General features: G+C 35.5%; 1 protein-coding gene and 1 pseudogene across 1 annotated transcript in view; both read right to left on the bottom strand.

Annotated features, from left to right (window-relative positions):
- The window catches only part of HECW1 (HECT, C2 and WW domain containing E3 ubiquitin protein ligase 1), a 486667-nt gene that overhangs the window by 78541 nt on the left and 384711 nt on the right, over positions 1-23415 (bottom strand). Inside the window, exons 17-18 of the mRNA XM_006925348.2 lie at positions 3332-3437; positions 2299-2395 (exon numbers count right to left, since the gene is read on the bottom strand). Coding sequence (XP_006925410.2) covers positions 2299-2395; positions 3332-3437 — 203 coding nt within the window. The remainder of the gene's footprint in view (positions 1-2298; positions 2396-3331; positions 3438-23415) is intronic.
- On the bottom strand, positions 8729-8844 carry LOC112473558 (annotated as a pseudogene).

The following is a 23415-nucleotide window of genomic DNA, read 5'->3' as shown; positions in this document are numbered from 1 at the left end:
TGGTTCCCTTTTTATAATTTCCATTTCCATTTTTATGGTTTTTTTTTTAATCTCTTTGTCAGAGTTCTCACTGAATTCATCTACATTTCCCCTAAATTCATTGAGGATCTTTATAACCAGTGTTTTGAACTCTGCATCTGTTAGATTGCTTAACTCCATTATTCCTGGATCTCTCTTCTGTTCTCTCATATGGTTTCTGCTTTTTTGTCTTCTCATTTTGGCTGCCTTTCTGTGTCTGTTTCTATGTACTTACCAGAGCTCCTAAGTCTCCCGGTCTTATTAGTGCAGCTTTGTGTAGTAGGTGTCTAGTGGCACAGTCCTGAGAGGGGTTCGGCTGCAGGCCAAGTTTAGCCTCACCCTATGACCCTCTGAAGACACCTATCAAGATTCAGCAAGCAATCCTCAGATGCTGTGCTTATAGTTTCCACAAGAAACAACACCAGAAACAAGCCAGCTACCACCAGTGTGAGCCTTGGCGCTGCTCAGTAAGGAGCACCAGACTCGCAGGCTCCATCTTTTCCCTCTATGTGTGATTTCCTTATGACTCGCTATTGTCTGCTGAAAACAGTTTCAGAGAACTCATCTTCTACCCTCTCATCCACCAACTGGCTTTGTGGACCCAAGACAGTGGATCCATGGCTCCATGAGAATAGCAATGGCTGAATGGTGGTCACTGTCCTCACTTGAGGACTGTAGAAGAAGCAGTAAATTCTTCCTCTAGACAGGATCATGGGGAGAGGTACTTCTTTTTTTAACTCTTGAGCCTTTAAAATTGAGCTGCCTCACACTCACATCACATCCAGGAACAGGCAGAGATGACCTAAATAGAGGAGCCATTCCAGAAAGGGCAAAGGTAGGAGAGGACACAGCCTACTTGGTGGAGGTGGAAGATACCATAAGAAAAAAAAAAAAAAAAAACACCTAGCACAGGATAAAGAGTTAGGTTAAGGCAAGACTTTGGAGCCCATAGTAGTTATGCTTAGAATTTTTAACTTTATTCTGTATACAATGGAAATCATGGAAGATTTTTTTGAAGAGCTGGAGTTATGCAATTTAATCTGTGCTATAAGAAGATAATTCTGGTTATAGTAGGGTGATAAGAGATTTCTTTTAAGAGACCCATGCAAAGTCCAGAAGAGAAATAAAGAGGATCCAAATATTGGCCATGATAGAGAGAAGAGAATAAAAAGGGATGGAAAAGAAAAAGTGAGAAGATAAATATTTAGATGTGGGGATGAAGAAAACGGAAGGAATTGAGATTATAACAGGCAGTTTGGAGGATCTTGGTTCTAATTTATACAGGTAAAAACACAGATTTTTAAAAAAGATATCAACAAGGGAGTGTTGGAGAGGAAAGAATAGTAAATGATATATTAGCAGGATTAATAAGGATTTGGATAACAAAGAGGCTATTTTCAAACACTGGTGATTAATTGAGGAAGTCATATAAAGTAGAGTTTTATAGTTGTCAGACAGATTTAGAAGACCATCAAATAGGAGGCGATTTCATTCTTGTCCACCTTGCCTTTTCTTTTATATATATAGCCATTAAAGCATCTCAATATGCCCACAATGTGACCCTATTTTAGTGATGAGGAAATTAAGTGTAGAGGATTTTATAACATGCCTTGATTGTTAGTTCCTATTTGAGCAAGAATTCAAACTTCAAGGGGACATCTATGCAGCACCAGCTTTTGAAATTCTGGGTAGTAAACTGAAGAAGAAAGATATTTGAATATCTTGATGAGAAAGTGGAATTTAAGTTCAGAGAATATTTTCTCTTTTAACCTCTTTGGGTGGCTATCCCTTCCAAATGAAGTGATTCGGAGTTTCAGAGACTTTTGTTCAAAAATGACCATATAGACAATAGAATTTAAGTAGTTAGAATATATATGCTACTTTTTGTTTGCTTGTTTGTTTATATTTGAATATGGTCATCTAATATCTAGTTTACCATTAAACAATTATATTTCAAAAATAGAAATTTATATGATGCTTTACATAAATAACTTATTTAAAACTATTTTGCTCCTTTTCTGTGCTTCCCTCCAAATTAATGGGAATAATTTTAGCCTCATATGAATGATATGTAACCTGACAATACAACTATCTCTGATTATGACACTTCTGAGAAACTTAGAGGCCCCTGGCCCCTTCATTTTGAGGATTCAAATTATAATTTAAGCGCATAGATAAAATGCATCAGTAACTTCTGCCCATTTCTCTTCACAGAGGTATCCCACCTGTAAAAATAGATAGAGAGATATGAGGTTAGAAGGGTGAGGGATACTCGCCTACCTGAGTGCGTGGTTTCTCATCAAGCTTGGCTGACGCTCTTGTAGCATTTCAAAAATGTTTGGCTGGCGAAGAAATGCCACAATCTTGTCATTATATGCTGAAACAGACAGATGTGAAGAGTTGTGGTTGAGTCTGCAGTTCAGAGATAATTTCTCTGATGATTGGAAGGTGGCTGCTTTATACAAGAATTAATATAGAAGATTGAAGAGTAGGTAATATACTCATCAAAAAATGTAAGATCTAGAGGATTTTTTCTTTCTGTGATATAATAGCATTATTATTTTTAAACAATCAGATCAAAAGTGAACTAGATCTAAGTTAATCATCTTAATATTCCAGGAACTTAACTGGGTGTTAACTCATTCCCACGTGAAGAGGTGAAAAATAAAGTAGATCTTCCATGAAAGGAGTTTCATTCTTCTCCTTTCAACTTCTCTTGGTCATTATGCCATAGTTACTTAGAGCTCATAGTTTATGAGTTCAAAGAAATCATTTTCTGAGCACTTGAAACTTATGACCTGTGGCCACGGGTTGATTTCTCAGTAGTCATAATGGAACTATCCAAATCCATTTAGACTCTCACTTCATTTCCCTTAATACAAGTGACGTGTTTTAAAGAGAGGTAGCTGAGGTTAGAAACAAAGACTGTGTTGACATCCACATACACATAAGAGAAGAGAGGTCTAAATTAAAAACTGTAATTAACAGCAACAAAATACATCACTTCATTGAACTATGCTCCCCTGGATTCAGCTAACAAATCATTGAGTGGAATAAAGAAGAAGGGGGATGTGAGAATGGAAGAGTAGGAAGAAGGAAGGTATGAGAGAGGATAAAGCGAGGAGGAAGGGGAAAGGGAAAAGAGGCAAAAGGGAGGGGAGGATGGGAGCAAAGAGAAGGGGAGAAGACTATACCATAAAAGAAGAGAAAAAAAAAACCCACAGAATTCTCAATATTAAAGGATTCACAATAATAATAAAAAAAAAAAGATTAAGTATTGGATATCCACGGGTTCAAAAAGCATGATACATACCTAGTGGCAATGACTCATACAGATGCTGACTTCGAATAGCAGCTACTAGGCTGTGCCCTGGCTTGGCCAGTAGAGAGGCTCCTCTGTTTCTAGAGACTTCTGAAGCCTAATTTCAAAATAAAATTATTAGCATTGGAAATGTCACCAATTTTAGATGGTCTTTTAATGCCAAGTTTTCAATATGAAGGGTAAAAGACTCTGACATCACCTAAGTTAAAAAACCAATAAAGAGTTGATCCTTGAGTGGTGCTAAATAACCAAGTTTTTAAAATATTACTGAGTGATTGATGTGCTCTATTATGGTTTTTTTATTATTAAGTTTTTTATGGTGACATTGGTTAACGAAATCTATTAAGTTTCAGCTGTACATTTTAACAGTAAGGTATATATATATATATTTACACTGTGTGGTCACCCCCCACAGTTAGAGTTCTTTCTCTCACCACATATTTGATCCCCTTTAACCCATCTATTTCCCATCTCCCCTCAAATCCCTACCTTCTGGTAACCACTAGTCCATAGTCCATGTCCATGAGTCTCTGTTTGTATGTCCTGTTCATTTGTGGCTATTAGGTTATATACCACATATAAGTGATATCATGTGATTTTGAAACTTTTCTGTTTGCCTTATTTCTCTTAATATGATTATTTCAAGGTCCATCCATGTTGTTGAAAATGGCAGTATTTCATCTCTTCTTATGGCTGAGTAATATTCCATAGTATATATGTACCACAACTTCTTTATCCAATCATCTATCATAGGACACTTCAGCTGCTTCCATGTCCTGGGCACTGTGAATAGTGTTGCTATGAACATCTGTGTGTCAATATTTTTCAGATATGGGTTTTCAAGTCTTTGGGGTAAATACCCAGTAGAGGGATTGCTGGATCATATGGTAGATCAATGCTTAGTTTTTTGAAGACCCTTCATACTGTTTTCCATATTGGCCATACCAATTTTCAGTCCCTCCAGCAGTGTATGAGGGTTCTTTTTTCTCCGCATCCTCTCCAACATTTGTTATTACTTGTTCTGTTGATTATAGTTATTCTAACAGGTGTGAGATTGTACCTCATTGTGATTTTCATTTGCATTTCTGTAATAGCTAGCGATGTTGAGCTTCTTTTCAAATACGAGTTGGTCATTTGTATGTCATCTACAGAGAAGTTTCTGTTCAGGACCTCTGCCCATTTTTTGATTGGAACATTTATTTATTTGTTGTTATTGAGTTGTATGAGTTTTTTGTATATTTTGGATATTAGGCCCTTATCGGAGGTGTTGCTTGCAAATATATTTTCCCATTTGGATGGTTGTCTCTGTACCTTTTGAAGATCTCTTTTACTGAGTAGAAGCTTTTTAGTTTGATGTAGTCCCATTCATTTATTTTTGCTTTTACTTCCCTTGCCTTTGAGGTCAAATTCATAAAATCCTCTAAGTCCAAGGTCCTTCAATTTAGTTCCTATGTTTTTTTCTATGCATTTTATTGATTCTGGTCTTATATTCAGGTCCTTAATCAGTTTAGAGTTAATTTTGGTGTGTGGTGATTGACAACAGTCTAGTTTCATTCCTTTGCATGGGGCCTTCTAATTTTCCCAGCACCATCTAATGAAGAGGCTTTCCTTTCTCCACTGTATGTTTTTGGCTTTTCTGTTGAAAATTATTTGCCCGCATAAATATGGGTTTACTTCTGAACTCTCGATTCAGTTCCATTGGTCCATGTGTCTGTTTTGCTGCCAATACCATGCTGTTTCGATTACTGTCGCTTTGTAGAATAATTTGAAGTCAGGCAGAGTGATGCTTCCAGCCTCATTCTTTCTTCTCAGTATGGCTTAGGCAGTTTGGAGTCTTTTGTGTTTCCATACCAATCTGATGATTTTTTGTTCCTTTTCTTTAAAAAATGCTGATGGGATTTTGGTGGGGATTGCATTAAATCTGTATAATGCTTTAGGTAATATGGTCATTTGAACTATGTTGATTCCAATCCAAGAACATGGACTATCTCTCCATTTCTTTGTATCTTCTTAGATTTTTTTTTAAATAGGGTCTTGTAGTTTTCATTATATAGATCCTTCATATGTTTTGTTAAATTTACTCCTAGGGATTTTATTCTTTTTGTTGCAATTGCAAAAGAAATTACTTTTTCCATTTTTTTTCTGACGCTTCATTATTAGAGTATAGGAACCCTATGGATTTTTGAATGTTGATTTTGTATACAGAGATTTTACTGTATTTGCTTATTGTTTCCGGTAGTGTTCTTGTGGAGTCTTTAGGGATTTCTATATAGAGAATCATGTCATCCACAAATAGTGACAGTTTGACTTCTTCGTTGCTATTTGGATGCCTTTTATATCTTACTGTTGCCTAATTGCACTCGCTAAGACCTCCACTGTTACATTGAATAGCAGTGGTGATAGTAGACAGGCTTGCCTTGTTCCTGATCTTAGAAGGAAGGTTTTTACTTTTTCACCATTAGTACAGTGTTGGCTGAGTGTTTGTTATATATGGCCTTTATTATTTTAAGACACTTTCCTTCTGTACCAGTTTTGTTAAATATTTTGTTAAGTATTTTCCTTCTGTACCAATTTTGTTAAATGGATGCTGTATCTTGTCAAAGGCTTGTTCTGCATCTATTGATATGATATTATGATTCTTATTTTTTAATTTGTTTATGTAGTGTATCATATTAATCAATTTGCATATGTTGAACCATTCCTATGCCCCTGGGATGAAGCCCACTTGATTGTGGTGTATAATCTTTTCTAATATGTTGCTGAATTTGGTTCGCAAGTATCATAGTTAGGATTTTTGCATCTGTGTTCATGAGAGATATTGGTCTCTAGTTTTCTTTTTTATATTATCTTTACCAGGTTTTGGCATTAGAGTAATATTGGCCAAATAAAATGAGTTGGGAAGTATAGACTTCTCTTTGATTTTTTGGAAGACTTTGAGGAGAATAGGTATTAAATCTTTTTTGAATGTTTGATAGAATTCAATGGTGAAGCCATCTGGTCCTGGATTTTTACATTTTGGTAGATATTTGATAATTGTTTCAATTTCCATACTGCTGATCAGTTTGTTTAGATCTTGTGTCAGTCTAGGAAGTTTGTATTTTTCTAAGTACTGGTCCATTTCTTCTAGGGTAGTAAATTTGGTGTTATACAGTTTTATAGTATTCTTGTATGATCCTTTGTATTTCTGTGATGTCTGTTGTAATTTCCCTTCTTTCATCCCTGATTTTGTTTATTTGTGTCCTTTTTCTTTTCTCTTTAGTGAGTCTATCCAAGGGTTTGTCAATTTTATTAACCTTCTCAAAGAACCAGCTTTTGTTGCATTTATTCTTTCTATTGTTTTTTGTTGTTGTTGTTGTTTTAGGCTTTAGTTGTTCTTCCTTTTCTAGTTTTTAAAGATGAAGCATTAAGTTGTTTATTTGGGCTCACTTGTTTTTGGAGATAGGCCTGTACTGATATGAACTTTCCTCTTATAACTGCTTTCGACATGTCCCAAAATTTAATATGTTGTGCTAACATTCTCATTTGTTTCTATGTATCTCTTGATCTCTCTTTTTATTTCTTCTCTGACCCAGTTATTATTTAGGAGCATGTTGTTTAATCTCCATGTATTCGTGGTTCTTCCTGGTTTCTTTTAGCAGTTGATCTCTAGTTCAAAGCATTATGATCAGAGAATGTGGTTGGTATGATTTCAACCTTCTTATATTTGTTGAGGCTATTTCTGTGTCCCAGTATGTGGGACACAGAACATTCTTTAGAATGTTCCATGTGTACTAGAGAAGAATGTATAAGCAGCTGTTTTGGAATGGAAGGCTCTGTAAATGTCAATTATGTCCAGTTGGTCTAATGTGTCATTTAAAGATATTATTTCCTTATTAATTTTCTGTTTGGATGATCTGTCTATTTCCAACAGTGGGGTATTTAGGTCCCGTACTATGAAAGTGTTTTGATCTGTTTCTCTCTTTAGTCCTGTTAGTAATTGCTTTACATATTTCAGTGCTCTCTGATTGGGAGCATAGATATTAAAATAAGTATTATGTCTTCTAGGTGCATGATTCCCTTTATTATTATAAGGTGTCTCTCAGGATCTTTCCTTACCTTTTTTATTTTGAAGTCTATTTTGTCCAATATTAGTACCACTACTTCCACTTTCTCTGAATGTCTTTTGATTGAAATATCATTTTCCACCCTTTTGCTTTGAGTCTGTATGTCTTTGGAGCTGAGATATGTCTCCTGGAGGCAGTATATTATGTTTTGTTTTTTGATCCATTCTGCAACTCTGTGCCCTTTTATTGGTGAGTTCAGTCCATTTATATTTAGGGTGATTATTAAAATATGAGGTCTTATAGCCATTATATCTTTTTCTTTCTGGTAGCTCAATGTTTCCATTGTTTCCTTGTCCTTGTGTTTCTGTCTTTTTTATTTAAGTTAGCTTCTGTGTGTTTTGCCTCTGGTTCTTCTTGTTTTATATTATAACCTTTAGTTCTGAATTATTGGTGTGTGGTTACCATCACAAATATGAAAAAGATTGATATATATATATATATGTATATATGTATATATACAGTCATCTGTTTTCTTCTGCACGTGCCTTATTTCTATTCTCGTTTGCAAATTTGGAAATTTGCATCCTTTCCTTTTTAGTCATTGCTTTTTCAACTTGTCCCTATGTATTCTGAACATTCATTACTATCTTGATATAGCAATTCCCTTCTTATTTTAAGCTTATAATGCCCTGTTTTTAGTATAGGTTGTACTCATCTGGTTCTATTTGCCTGATAGTCACTTTACTCCTAATTATGTATTTTGTTTTTGTCATTTTGTTTTAGGTTAGCTGATCCCCTTCAGTATTTCCTGTAGTGCAGGCCTTGTAGTAGAGAATTCCCATAATTTTTGTATGTCTGGAGAGGTCTTAATTTCTCCTTCACATCTAAAGGAGAGCTTAGCTGGATACAGTACTCTTGGCTGGTATTTTCTTTCATTTAGTATTTTCAATATTTGATTCCACTCCTTTCTGGCTTGTAATGTAGTGCTGAAAAGTCCGCTGATAATCTAATGGTTTTTTCTTTATAAGTTATCATTTTCTTCTCCCTGGTGGCCCTCAGAATTCTATCTTTGTCATTGATTTTTGATAATTTTAATACAATGTGTCTTGGTGAAGCCCTTTTTGGGTTGAAATAATTGAGTGTTCTGTTGACTTCTTGAACTCCAAACTCCAGTGCATTCCTCAGATTTGAGAAATTCTTGTCAACTATTTGTCTGAAAATGCTTTCTAGTCCCTGCTCCTTCTTCTTGCCTATTATTCTTATGTTTTCTCTTCTGATGGTATCAGCTAGTTCTTGTATTTCTGCATTATTATTTTTTTTCATTATTTATTATTATTATTATTTATGGCTACAGCACCTGGTTTTCCTAGGTGGTCTCCCATCAAAGTACTATCCAGGCCCAACCCTGCTTAGCTTCCAAGATCAGATATTAGGCTTATTCAGGGTGGCATGGCCATAGATCATGGACTGTGGCTCCACTGGGGCTCAAAAACAGGACTTTCTGCATGTAAAGCAGACGTGCTAACCATTACACTATGGAACCACTTCCTCCATCATTATTTTTCATTCTTCGGTTTCTCTTTTCTTCCTTCTGATTTATTTCTAGATTTTTGTCTTCCATATCACTGATATTTTCCAAACTTGCTATTTCATTTTTCAACTTCTGCAGTGTATTTTTTATCTCAAAAGATCTATTCTGTTTTTTTTTTTTCTTTTTTTTGAGGGTTCCAATCTCTTTGCTCTGCTCATTTAGGTGTTTTTTTCAATTCCTGAAATTGTTGATATTACTCGTTTCGGAACTCACTGAGTTTTTTCAGAAGTATCATCCTGAATTCTCTGTCATTTAAGTTGCATTTCTATGTCTGTAAGCTTATTTTCTGAAGATTTTTTATTTTCTGAAATGCCTTGTCACCTTGGTTGTTCGTGGTGTTTAATGGACTATTTCTCCACGTGGGCATTAATGGAAGTGTATTCTGTTGTTTTTCCAGAAAGAAGATTTATTATATAAAGGTCTCTCTTTAACTTGTTGCAAAGAAGGTGCTTTTCTTTTGATTTCTAGTAGGTGGTGTGTAAGCCTCTTGGATCCCTGTTTTATATAAAGCCTTAATAATGTCTTTTTTTTTTGTAGATATTTAATCATGCTCGCTACCCTCATTCCTGTCAATGTTAGCAACAATTTTGTTAGCATTTGCTCTGATTCCCCTAGGGCTCAGGGTATTCTGCCTTGGAGGATATGGGGGAGGGTCTCTGGGTTGGGAGTTGGAGGCTGTAGCTCAGCCTCGGTTTTGCAATCATGACCGGTAAAAATCAAATGTTTCTGTGCTGTCCTGGTTCTCTTCTTTCTGCCCTGATGACTGGGTCATGCCGCAGGTTGGATGGAGCTTACAGCACTCCCAGGTAGGGCTATTCAGGGATATCACTGCACCTTCTCTTCTCCCCATCTTCCTGCAGGGAGCTCTGGCACCTGTGAGAGGCAACTTCTTTATTTCTTTCAGTCCACCGCCCGACACCCTGGGTTCAGACCTGTTGTAGCTCTTATGAGCAGATCCCATGCTCAGACGTACTGGTGTGCAGTTTGGGTGTTTTTTGTTGATTTTTAGATGTTCAGCTCATTGCTGTTACAAGGCAAGAGATCTGGGGATGTCTCTCATTTTGCCATGTTTCTCCAAACTTCTGTTATAGTTTTTAAGAAAGTGTGCTAAATGTCATGAATATTAATACTCTGAATTAATACTCTGACATCAGTATCATGATGCAGTAGTAACACCCGTTTATTTCTCCCCTAAAATTTACAACAAATAGGACCACTATAATTTAATGCAAGATCCTTACTCAACACACAAAAATCCTGAGAGATCCATGCATTGAACTTTCTGAAGGTGAGTGCATTGTAATGAGTAGAGCAGGTGGGAAAAGGGGAAGGGAAGAGACAGGGACAATGGCAGCATCCTGGTGTCAGTTGCAGTCTCAGCTGATGTGTTAGTGATGGAGGAGTTGGAAGACAGCCCTCCCCATAGCAGCCCAAAGGGTAGGAGGAACAGAAGCAAAATTCTGGCCTGGGTAGCCAGCATACACTGTGGCTAAACCCAGAGACCAGTTGTGGTGCAGCAGTGTGGCACCTGTAGACTAACAGCTGCCATTAACTTTAAGAAGCCATGCCACAGTCTTATAAACCCACCCCTCCCTGCCCTCTCATCACCCCCACTTTCAGCAGAACTGGTAGAGGTAGAATTCCAAAGAGGCAGTGGAGATACCTTAGATAGCACTTCATGGCTGGTAGCCTCTGATTACAAGGAGTCAGCAGCAAGAACTCACATTGCCCAAACACTCATTGCCCAAACGCTCATTGCCCACCACATTGCACCATAGAGATGGTACAATGAGGCTGAAATGACTTGAACACACAGGAGATGCTCACCACCTTAGGGAATATGGGGCATTTTCCCAACCAATGTGAAACTTCCCCACCAATATCCTAGAGGTGTCCCAATATCCTAGAGGTGTCAGTAGTGCAGGTAATGTAAAACAAAAACTTGCACTATATCACCATTTATTGGAAAACAAAAGAAAGATCTGCTGAATTGTTAAGAGCAAAACAGTACTTAAAAAAGAAAAAAAAAATTACTACTCAAATGTCCAAGCTGAGGAACAATCCATCAAGTACCATGAATAACCAAGGTAACAATGTAGCTCAGAAAGAATGTGAAATCACCAGAAACCAAAATCAAAGACATTGAAGACTGTGATTGAATAGAAAATTCAAGATTGCACTCATGAAAAAGCTCAACGAGATAACAAGAAAACTCAGAAAGGCAGTTAAATCACCTCAAAAATAATATCACTGAACAAAAAGGACTACTTTACTCTTCAGAGACTGAAACTATGAAAAAGAACCAAACAAATTCTGGAGCTGAAGAACTCAATAAATGAGATAAAGAATGCATTAGAGAGCATTGGAAACAGAGCAGATCAGATAGAAGAGAAAATTAGCAAGCTTTAAGATAGAAGTCTAGAAATGACTCAGATGGAAGAAGAGAGAAAACTGACAATTAACCCATGTCCCGTTTGCCCCGAGAATACTCACCAGCCGCACTTGCAGCTGCAGCATTTACTCTGAGATAATTTGCAGATTACAGTCCTAATCTTACCCCCGAAGTTTACCACGAAATATCTCTCTTTTATTATTACTTTTGCATTGCTCTAGATATTAATAGTCTTTGGAAACGAATGACATCATTCTATTATAGTATTCTGCTTTTAGTAGTGGTATTTCCATTTACAAAATATAGTAATTCTCGATCACTGATAATGTTGAATCCTAGAAAACGCAGTGTTCCCAAATGTGATGTTAACAGCATTCTCGAACAGTTGTTAGTCAAAGATTCATTTGACAAATCTGATTTTTCTGAAATAGAATATTCTGATGATTTTTCAGATAGTGCTTTGGAAGACTATACAGCCAAGCATCACTCCGATTTGGAATTTGATGGAAAAAGCCCTACATCAGCTGACTCAGGTTATGCTCTGAAATGGTCAACTCATGAGTCCATGTCAAAGGTATGGCTTTACCGACACACCTGGCAGAAAAGTTGATGTCAGTGATACCACTGACCCACTGCAGTATTTTGAACTGTTCTTTACTGAGTAATTGATTTCAAAACTTACCAGTGATATGAATGCCCAAGCTGCTTTGTTGGCTTCAAAGCCACCTAGTCTGAAAGGATTTTTGCAAATGGATAAACAGAAAGACACTAACAATGATGAACTGATGAACTGAAAGTCTTTTTTGCAATAATGTTACTGCAAGATATTGTGCAGAAACCAGAGCTGGAGATGTTTTGGTTGACAAGGCCTCTTTTGGATATACCTTATTTCAGGCAAATTATGATTGGTGAAAGAGTTTTACTTTTGCTTTGGCACTTGCATTTTGTCAACAATTCTTGCGTATCCGCTGGTCAAACAAGGCCCAGATATCATTGCAGAAGATCAAACCTGTGTTCAACTTTCTTGTAGATAAGTTTTCAACTGTATATACTCCAAACAAAAACAATGCAGTCGATGAATCACTGATGCTTTTCAAGGGGCAGTTAGCTATGAAGCAGTACATCCCGAAGAAATGAGCATAATTTGGTCTCAGGCTATATGTACTTTGTGAAAGCAAATCTGATTATGAGTGGAATGTGCTTGTTCACACAGGGCCCAGTATGAATTTGAAAAGATTCAGCTGATGGTCTGATTGTACATTATTCTTACCTTGGTTCTTACCTTCTTGGCCAAGGATATTGTGTCTTCCTTGATAACTTTTATACATCTCCCATGCTTTTCAGAGAATTACATCAAAACAGGACTGATGTAGTTGGGACAGCTTGTTTGAACTGAAAACATATGCCAAATGATCTGAAAAAAAGGATTGCAAAGGGGACGACTGTTGCCAGATTCTGTGGTGAACTTATGGCACTGATATGGTGTGACAAGAAGGAGGAGACAATGTTGTCAACATTCCACAATGATACTGTGATTGAAGTATACAATAGAAATGGAAAGAAAACTAAGAAGCTATGGGGTCATTGTGGATTATAACAAGACTATGGGAGCGGTGGACTCAGCTGATCAGATGCTTATTTCTTATCCAAATGAGCACAAAGGCACAAGTTTTGGAATAAGAAATTCATTCACCACCTTCTAAACATTACAGTGCTGAATTCCAACATCCTGTTCAAGAAGGTCAATCCTGAGCACACAATCAGCCATGTAAACTTCATACTGACGTTGATTGAAAGAATGTTGGAAAAGCATTACAAGCCAGGACAGCAACATCTTCGAGGTAGTCCATGCTCTGATGAAGTCACACCTCTTCACCTGTCTGGAAGACATTTCCCCAAGAGTATATCACCAACATCAGGGAAACAGAATCCAACTGGTCACTGCAAAGTTTGTTGCTTGCACAATGACAAGGATGCTAAGAAGATCTGGAGAGAAATATGATAGTTTTGTGTGGAATGTGGTGATCCACTTTGTGTTGTTCCGTGCTTTGAAATTTACCTAACACAAAAAATTATTAAATACTGATCATCATATACAGTTCTGTTACACTAGAATTAGAGACAAGTTCTGTTTATAAATAACTCCAAGAACAGTTTTTATATTTTATTTTCACATTGAAATCCAGTCAGATTTGCTTCAGCCTCGAAGAGCATGTTTATGTAAAATTAAATTAATGCTGATAGTGAGCTACACTTTTTTTTCCAAATCGGAAATCGGTTAAGAAATATTAAAGAACTCTACAAGAACTACCTGACTCCATTAGAAAGAACAACATAAGAATAATGGATATACCAGAAGGAGAAGGGAGGGAGAAGGGAACACAGAGCTTATTTAAACAATTAATAGATGAGAACTTCCCAAACTTATAGAAAGATGTAGACCCTAGAATCTAAGAAGCTAACAGAAGATCTAATTATCTTAATTTGATAAGACCTTCTCCAAGGAATATTAGATTAAAACTTGTAAAAGTTATTGACAAATTTGCCTATGAAGCCATCTGGTCCAGGACTTTCGTTTTTTGGGCTGTTTTTGAATACTGATTCAATTTCATTGGTGGTAATCAGTCAGTTTAGATTTTCTGTTTCTTCTTGACTCAGTCTTGGGAGATTGTGTGTTTCTAGGAGTGTATCCATTTCTTCCAGATTGTCCAATTTGTTGGCATATAATTGCTCGCAGTATTTTCTTATGATCCTTTGTATTTCTGTGGAGATCATAGTTATTTCTCCTCTTTTGATTCTGACTTTATTGATTTGAGTCTTCTCTCTTTTTTTCCTTGATGGCTTCGTAGGCGAATTTTAACAAGCAGTCAAAAAAGAATTAACACCTATTCTTCCCAAACAATTCCAAAAAGTTCATGAAGAGGGAAGCCTCTCAAACTCCTTTTATGAGGCATCTGTTTCCTTGATTCCAAAACCAGAAAAAGACATTATAAAAAAAAAGAAAAATGTAAGTCAATATCTCTTAAGCACATTGATGTAAAAATCCTCAACAAAATGTTAGCAAATGGAATTTAGCGATATATTAAAAATATCATACACCATGATCAAATCGGATTTATTCCTGGGATGCAAGGTTGGTACAATATCTGCAAATTAATTAATGTGATACACCACATTAACAAATCAAAAGATAAAACCATATGATCATATCAATAGATGCAGAAAAAGCATTCAACGAAATCCAGCATCCATTTATGATAAAAACTCTCAGCAAAGTAGGAATAGAAGAAACATACCTCAACATATAAAAGGCCATATATGACAAACCTACAACTAACATCATACTCAATGGGGAAAGGACAAAAGCATTTTCCTTAAGATCAAGAACAAGATAAGGATGTCCCCTTTCACCACTCCTCTTTAACATTGTATTGCAAGTCTTAGCCACAGCAATAAGACAACAAAGAGAAATAAAAGACATCTGAACTGGAAAGGAAGAAGTAAAACTCTTGTTATTTGCTGTTGCCATGATACTATATAGAGAGGACCCTAAAGATTCCACCAAAAAACTGTTAGAACTGATCAGTGAATTCAGTAAAGTAGCAGGTTACAATATAAATATTCAGAAATCAGTGGCATTTTTATACACCGATGATGAACTTCCATTAAGAGAAATTAAGAAAACAATCCTATTTACAATTGCATCAAAAACTATAAAATGCTTGGGAATCAAATTAACCAAAGAGGTAAAAGACCTGTTCTCAGGAAATTATGTCATTGAAAAAAGAAATTGAAGAAGGTACAAATAAATGAAAGCATATACCATGATAATAGGTAGGAAGAATCAACATGATTAAAATGGCCATACTACCTAAAGCAAACTATAGATTCAATGCAATCTCTATCAAAATACCAATGGCATTACTGGGAAAAAAAAAAAAAAAAAAAAAACAGAAACATTGATCAATGGAACAGAATAGAGAGCCCAGAAATAAATACATGCTTATACTCTCACTTAATATATGACAAAGAAAGTAAAAATATACAGTGGAGTAAAGACAGTCTCTTCAATAAATGGTGTTTGGAAAATTGGACAGATACATGCGAAAAAAAAGAAAGGAAGGAAGGAAGGAAGGAAGGAAGGAAGGAAGGAAGGAAGGAAGGAAGGAAGGAAGGAAGGAAGAAAGAAAGAAAGAAACTGGAATACATTCTTACGCTGCATACAAGAATAGACTCAAATGGATTAAAGACTTAAATGTAAGACCCCAAACCATAAAAATTCTAGAAGAAAACATAGGCAGTAAACTCTCTGATATTACTAACAGGAATTTCTTTTCAGATATATCTCCCTGGGCAAGGGAAACAAAAGAAAAAATAAACAAGTGGGATTACATCAAACTAAAAAGGTTTTGTACAGCAAAGGAAACCATCAACAAACCAAAGAGACAACCAACTATTTGGGAGAAGATATTCACTAATGATACATCTGATAAGGGATTAATATTCAAAATATGTAAAGAACTCATACAACTCAACAACAAAAACAAACAAATAAACAATCTAATTAAAAAATGTGCAGAAGACTTGAACATCTACTTTTCCAAAGAGGAAATACCAATGGCTAATAGATATATGAAAAGATGCTCAAGGTTGCTAACCATCAGAGAAATGCAAATTAAAACCACAGTGAGATATCACTTTACACCTGTCAGAATGGCTATCATCAATAAATCAAAGAACAACAGTGTTGGTGAGGATATGGAGAAAAGGGAACCCTCATACATTGTTGGTGGGATTGCAAATTGGTACAGTTGCTATGGAAAACAGTATAGAGGTTTCTCAAAAAATTAAAAATGGGTCTACATTTTGACCCAGCAATTGCACTTCTTGGTATTTATCCAAAGAAAACTAAAACAAAAATTTGCAAAGATCTGTGCACACCTATGTTCATGGCAGCACAATTTACAAAGGACAAGATATGGAAGCAACCTGAATGCCCATCAACAGAAGCTATGGTTCATATATACAGTGAAATATTACTCAGCCATAAAAACAAAACAAAACAAAACACGAAATACTACCCTTTGCAATGACATGGATGGACCTAGAGGTTATTATGCTGAGTGAAATAAGTCAGACAGAGAAAGATAAATACCATATGATTTCACTTATACGAGGAATCTAAGGAACGAAAAGGACAAACTAATCAAAACAGACACACAAATATTGATGACAATGGTGATAGCTAGAGGAGAGGGGTTTTGGGGTGGGGCTGGGAGAATGGGATGAAGGATTAAAGAAGTACAAATTAGCAGTTGATAGATGGTCACAGGATTGGGAAGTATGGCATAGGGAATGCAATTAGCATTAATGTAATGGCTGGATGGGAAGCCAGAAGAGAGAAAGAGCAATTAGGGGGATCGTTTTTATAAACTATATAAATGTCTAACCAATGTACTATATACTTGAAACTAATAATAATAATAAAAAAAACTTAATGACATAGAAAGACTTCTCATGGCAGCCAGTGGAAAAGAAGATTGTACCCTATAAAGGAAACCCCATCATATCATCATAGGATTTTTCAGGAGAAACTACAAACTAGGAGAGAACAAAATGAAATATTCAAAATAATGAAAGGAGAAGTCACTAGCCAAGAATAATATATCCAGCAAAGTTATCCTCTAGATATGAAGGAGAAATAAAGGCTACCCAGACAAAGAAAAGCTGAGGGGATTCACCACCAGGAGATCTGCATCACAATAAATGTTGAAAGGAGATCTTTTACTGGAAAAAAAAAAAAGATAAAAGTATGCAAAACTTTGAGTAAGATGACAAATACACAGAAGCAGGAAATTACAATCCTACTTCAGAATAGGGTAATAAACAATTATAATATAAAAGTTAAATGAGGAAAAGCATTTTAAAAAGATTATAAATCTGTAATTTAGAAATCAATTCACATAAATTGATTTAGAAATCAATTCACACAATTCACATAAAATGTGTTAATTTATGACAATAAAACATAAAAAGGGTGAAGAAAAATGACTAAATGTACACAGGTATTAAATAAAGGTAAGATACATTAAAAAAAGGATTAATATATGTGTGACTTTTATTTATATGTTCTTAATGGTAATCACAAGGCAAAACCCTAGAGCTGAGACATGTAACATCATAGGAAACTGCCAAACTAAAATAACAGACAGAAACAGAAGAGAAAAGAAACAATGGAGAAAATGAGAAACTGAACTTACAAATCAAAAGGCACAGAGTAGTAGGATAAATTAAAAAAGAAGCCCCAACTGTACGTTGCCTTCAGGAGACCCATTTCTGCAACAAAGGAAAACAATGGCTCTAAGTACAGGGGTGGAAGATAATACTCCAAGCATATGGTATCCAGAGAAAGGTGGGTATAGCCATATTTATATCAGACAAAATAGATTTCATGATAAAAAAGTAACAAAAGATAAAGATAGACATTTTATAATGATAAAGGAGACAATTCATCACGATGACATAACACATCAATATACATGCAACCAATCTGGGAGCACCAAAATATATAAAGCAATGACTAACAGACCTAAAGGGAGAAACTGACAAAAATATAATTAGAAGAGGTTCTTACATTTTTTTTTTAATAGTAGGGGATCCTAATACCTCATTGACTGTAATGGATAGACCATTCAAACAGAAAGTCACTAAGGAAAAATAAACTTCAACAACATATTATACCAAATGAACATAATCAATATTTATATAACTTTCCATTCCAAAATTACAGAATATACATTCTTCTCAAGTGTACGCAGGGAACACTCTCAAGGATATATCATTTGTTGTGACAGAAAACTAATTGTAGTAAATGTAAAAAGGCACAATCATATTAAGAATATTTTCCAAACACAATGGTATGAAAAAGAAAATTAGTTAGAAGAAAGCTAGAAAAACCACAAATGTGTGGAGATAAAATACCATGCTGTGAACAACTATTGGGTCAAAAAGGAAATAAAAGAGCTCAAAGAGACATAAAGATAAATGCCAATGAATATCAACATTTTGGTATGTAGCAAAAGTGGTATTAGGAGGGAAGATTATAGATTTAAGGGCTACCTCAAGAAACAAGAAAAATCTCAAATAAATAATCCAACTTTACATATGAAAGAACTAGAAGAAGTGAAGTCAGAAAAAATGGTGGAGTGAGGGATCTCCCCAGATCTCTCCCCTTGAAACAACAATAAGCTGAACATCTAAAACTCAACAAAAAACACAAAAACTTCAAACCAGCACGTCTAAGCATGGGGTCTACATATAAGAGCTACCACAGGTCAGACTCCTGGAGACTGGCGGTAGTCAAAGAGAAACAAAGAAACTGCCTCTTGTGGCCTCAGCTCCCTGCAGGAGGATGGAGAGAGGAGAAGATGTGGCAGTTTCCCTAAACAACGCTGCCTGGGAGAGTTGTGAGCTCTACGCAGTGGTAGTGCATAGGAATGAAGGCAGAAAGCAGAGAAGTAGGGATGACAGAGAAGTGGGGACAGCAGAGAAAAAACAGTTGATTGATACACGCCATAGTTGCAAAACATGAGTCTGTGCCACAGCCCGTATTCCCCAACCCAGAGAGCACCTCGCCCTACATGCTCCAAGATCGAATACTGTGGAGGCCCAGGGCAAAATGAATAAATGCTACCAAAAATGTCTCTAACACTGACAGGGGGTAGTGAGCATGATTGAATACCTATAAGAAAAATAAAAGGCATTATTAAGACTTTATATAAAGCAGGGATCCAAGAGGCTTACATGCCAACTACTGGAAACCAAAAGAAAAATAGCATTTTTGCAATAGATTGAAGAGAAATTTTTATATAATAAATCTTACTTCTGGGAAAAAAAGCAGAATACAGTTCTATTGATACTCAGGTTGAGAAATAGTCCATTAAACACCACGAACAACCAAGGTGACCAGGCATCTCAGAAAGAAAGAAAAAAATCTCCAGAAAATAATCTTACAGACGTAGAAATGTGGGAATTAAATGACAGAGAATTTAGGATGGTACTTCTATCAACAATTCAGGAATTGAAAAACCACCTAGATCACCAGAATCAGTTTTTTAGCAAGGAGGTTGAAACCCTGAAAAAGACCAAATAGAACTTCTGGAGATTAAGAACACACTGAAAGATGAAAAATGAAGTAGCAAGCTTGAGAAAGAGAGCTGACTATTGGAGGAAAGGATCAGTGATATAGAAGACAGAAATCTAGAAATAAATCGGAAGGAGGAAGAGAGAAATCGAAGAATGAAAAATAATGAAGGAGAAATACAAGAACTAGCTGTACTTTCAGGAGAGGAAACATAAGAATAATGGGCATTATTGAAGGTGAGGAAAAGGAGCAGAGACTAGAAAGCATTTTCAGACAAATAGTTGACGAGACTTTCCCAAATCTAAGGAATGAGCTAGAGCTTGGAGTTCAAGAAGTCAAAAGAACACCCAATTATCTCAACCCCAAAAGGCCTTCACCAAGACACATTGTATTAAAGTATTCAAAAATCAACAACAAAGACAAAATTCTTATGGCATCTAAGGAAAAGAAAGCAGTAACCTATAAAGAAAACCCATTAGTTGATTATTGGACTTCTCAGCACTACCTCACAAGCCAGAAAGGAGTGTAATCAAGTATTCAAACTTTCAGATGAAAGGAACTACCAGTCTAGAATAATGTATCTAGCAAAGCTCTCCTTTAGATATGAAGGAGAAATTAAGACCTTTTCAGACATACAAAAATTGAGGAAATTCTCCACTACAAGGCCTGTATTACGGGAAATACTGAAAGGGATCAGCTCACCTAAAACAAAATGACAAAAAAAAGATACATAACTAGGAGTAAGGCGACTAGCAAGCAGATAGAAGCAGAGAGTGCAACCCTTACTAAGAAAGGGGCATTATAAGCTTACAAAATAAGAGATTTGCTATAGCAAGAAAATAATGAACGCTAGGCATACATGGGAACAAATTGAGACAACAATGACTGAAAAGGAGAGGATTCAAAGATCCAAATTTGCAAAGAGAAATGGAGATAAGGCACATGCAGAAGATAATGGAAAAGTGTTTATATATATCTATATAACTATTTTTTTCATATTCATAATCATAGCCACACACCAAAGATTTAGAACTGAAGTATATAACATAAAACAGGAAGGACCAGAAGGAAAACCCACAAAATCCAAGAACATCAACAACAACAACAACAAAATACACACAAAAACAAGAAAGAATGGAAACACTGAGCTGCCAGAAAGCAAAAGATAAAATGGCTATAAGAAGACATCATAATCCAATAATCACCCTAAATGTAAATGGACTGAATTCACCAACACAAAGGCACAGAATTGTAGATTGGATCAAAAAACAAAACTCACTCATATGCTGCCTCCAGGAGACACATCTCAGCTCCAAAGACAAATATAGGCTCAAAGTGAAAGGGTGTAAAATGATATTTCAAGAAAATGGCATTCAGAGAAGAGCGAGAGTAGCAGTATTAATATAAGACAAAATAGACTTCAAAATAAAAAAGGTAAAGAAAGGTACTGAGAGACACTTCATAATGATAAAGAGAATCATGCACCAAGAAGATGTAAGACTTATTTTAATATCTATATTCCCAATCAGGGAGACCCAAAATATATAAAGCAATTATTAACATAATTAAAGGGAGAAACAAAACAAAACAGCATCATAATAGGGGACCTAAATACCCCACTGTCAGAAATAGATCATCCAAACAGAAAATGTATAAGGAAATAACATCCTTAAATGACACATTAGATCAACTAGACATAATTGACATATACAGAGCCTTCCATCCCAAAACAGCTTCTTATACATTCCTCTCTAGTGCACGTGGAACATTCTCAAGGATTGACCACATACTGGGACACAGAGATTGACGCAACAAATATAAAAAAGTTAAAACCATACCAAACATATTCTTTGATCATAATATTTTGAAGCTGGAGATCAACTGAAAAAAGAAAATAGGATGAACCTCAAATATATAGAGATTAAACAACATGCTACTGAAGAATAACTGGGTCAGAGAAGAAATAAAAAGAGAGATCAAGCCATAAATAGAAATGAATGATAATGATAGTAGAACATCTCAAAACTTTTGGGACACGTCAAAAGTGATAATAAGAGGAAAGTTCATATCATTACAGGCCTATCTCCAAAAACAAGAATGAGCCTAAATATCCAACCTAACGCTTCATCTAAAAAATCTAGAAAAGGAAGAACAAATGAGGCCTAAAGTCAGCAGAAGGAAAGAAATAATCAGCATTAGAGAAGAAATAAATGAAATTGAAAACAACAACAAAAAACAATAGAAAAAATAAATGCAACAAAAATAAATGCAATAAAATTAACAAATCCCTGGGTAGACTCACTAAAGAAAAAAGAGAAAGGACACAAATAAACAAAATCATGGAAGAAAGAGGAGAAATTAAACAGAGACCACAGAGATTAAAAGAATCATAACAGCATATTATAAAAAAGTATATAACATCAAATTTAATAACCTAGAAGAAATGCACACATACTTAGAAAGATACAACCTTCCTAGACTGAATCAAGAAGACCTGGAAAATCTAAATAGAATGATCAGCAGTATGAAAATTGAAGCAAGCAAAAAGTAAAACTTCAGGACCAGATCGCTTCACCAGTGAATTCTACCAAACAGTCAAAGAAGTTTTAATACCTATTCTGATCAAATACTTCCATAAAATTGAAGAGGAGACAATACTTCTTAACTCATTTTATGAGGCCAGTATTATTACCCTGATACCAAAACCTGGTAATGATAACACAAAAAAAGAAAACTACAGACCAATATCTCTCATGAACGCAGTTGCAAAAATCCCAAATAAGATACTAGCAGACCAAATACAGCAACATATTAAAAAGATTATACACCACGATCAAGTGGGCTTCATCCCAGGGGCACAGGGTTGGTTCAACATATGCAAATCAATTAATGTGATACACCACATAAACAAATTAAAAAATAAGAATCATATGATCATATATAGATGCAAAAAAAGTCTTTGACAAGATACAGCATACATTTATTATCCAAACGTTTGACAAAATTGGTATAAAAAGAAAGTATCTTAACATGATAAAAGCCATATATGACACTCAGTCAACTCTATACTAATGGTGAAAAAATAAAAACCTTCCCTCTAAGATCAGGAACAAGGCAAGGCTATCCACTATTGCCACTGTTATTCAATATAACATTAGAGATCCAAGAGAGTACAAGCGGGCAAGAGAAAGACATAAAAGGCATCCAAACAGGAAACGAAGAAGTTAAACTGTCACTATTTGTGGATGACATGATTCTTTATATAGAAAACTCTAAAGACTCCACAAGAACACTACTAGAAATAATAAGCAAATATAGTAAAGTTTCTGGATACAAAGTCAATGTTTCTTGGCTGGTAATTCCTTTCATTTAATAGTTTGAATATTTGAGTCCACTACTTACTTGTTTGTAAGATTTATGCTGAGATAACCTAATAGGTTTTCCTTTATAGGTTACAGTCTTCTTTTCCCTGGATGCCCTTAGAATTCTTACTTGGTCATTGATTTTTTGATAATTTTGATATAATGTGTCTTGGGGAAAGCCAGAAGGTTGAGATAATTTGGGTGTTCTGCTGACTTCTTGAATTCCAAGCTCCAGTTTATTCCTTAGATTTGGGAAATTCTTGTCAACTATTTGTCTGAAAATGCTTTCTGATCACTGCTCCTTTTCCTGCTCCTTCTCCTTTGAGAATGCTCATTATTCTTATGTTTCCTCTCTTGATCGTACCAGCTAGTTCTTGTGTTTCTCTTTCATTATTTTTCATTCTTTGGTCTCTTCTTCCTTCTGATTTATTTTTAGATTTTTGTCTTCAGTATTATTGAGCTTTTCCTCCATTTGGTGGACTCTATTTCCCAAGCTTGCTATTTCATTCTTCATCTCTTTTAGTGTGTTCTTTATCTCCAGAGG

The sequence above is a fragment of the Pteropus alecto genome, unplaced genomic scaffold, assembly GCF_000325575.1.
Source record: "Pteropus alecto unplaced genomic scaffold, ASM32557v1 scaffold109, whole genome shotgun sequence".
In the NCBI taxonomy this organism is placed as follows: domain Eukaryota; kingdom Metazoa; phylum Chordata; class Mammalia; order Chiroptera; family Pteropodidae; genus Pteropus; species Pteropus alecto.
This window is presented reverse-complemented; position numbering and strand designations above follow the sequence as displayed.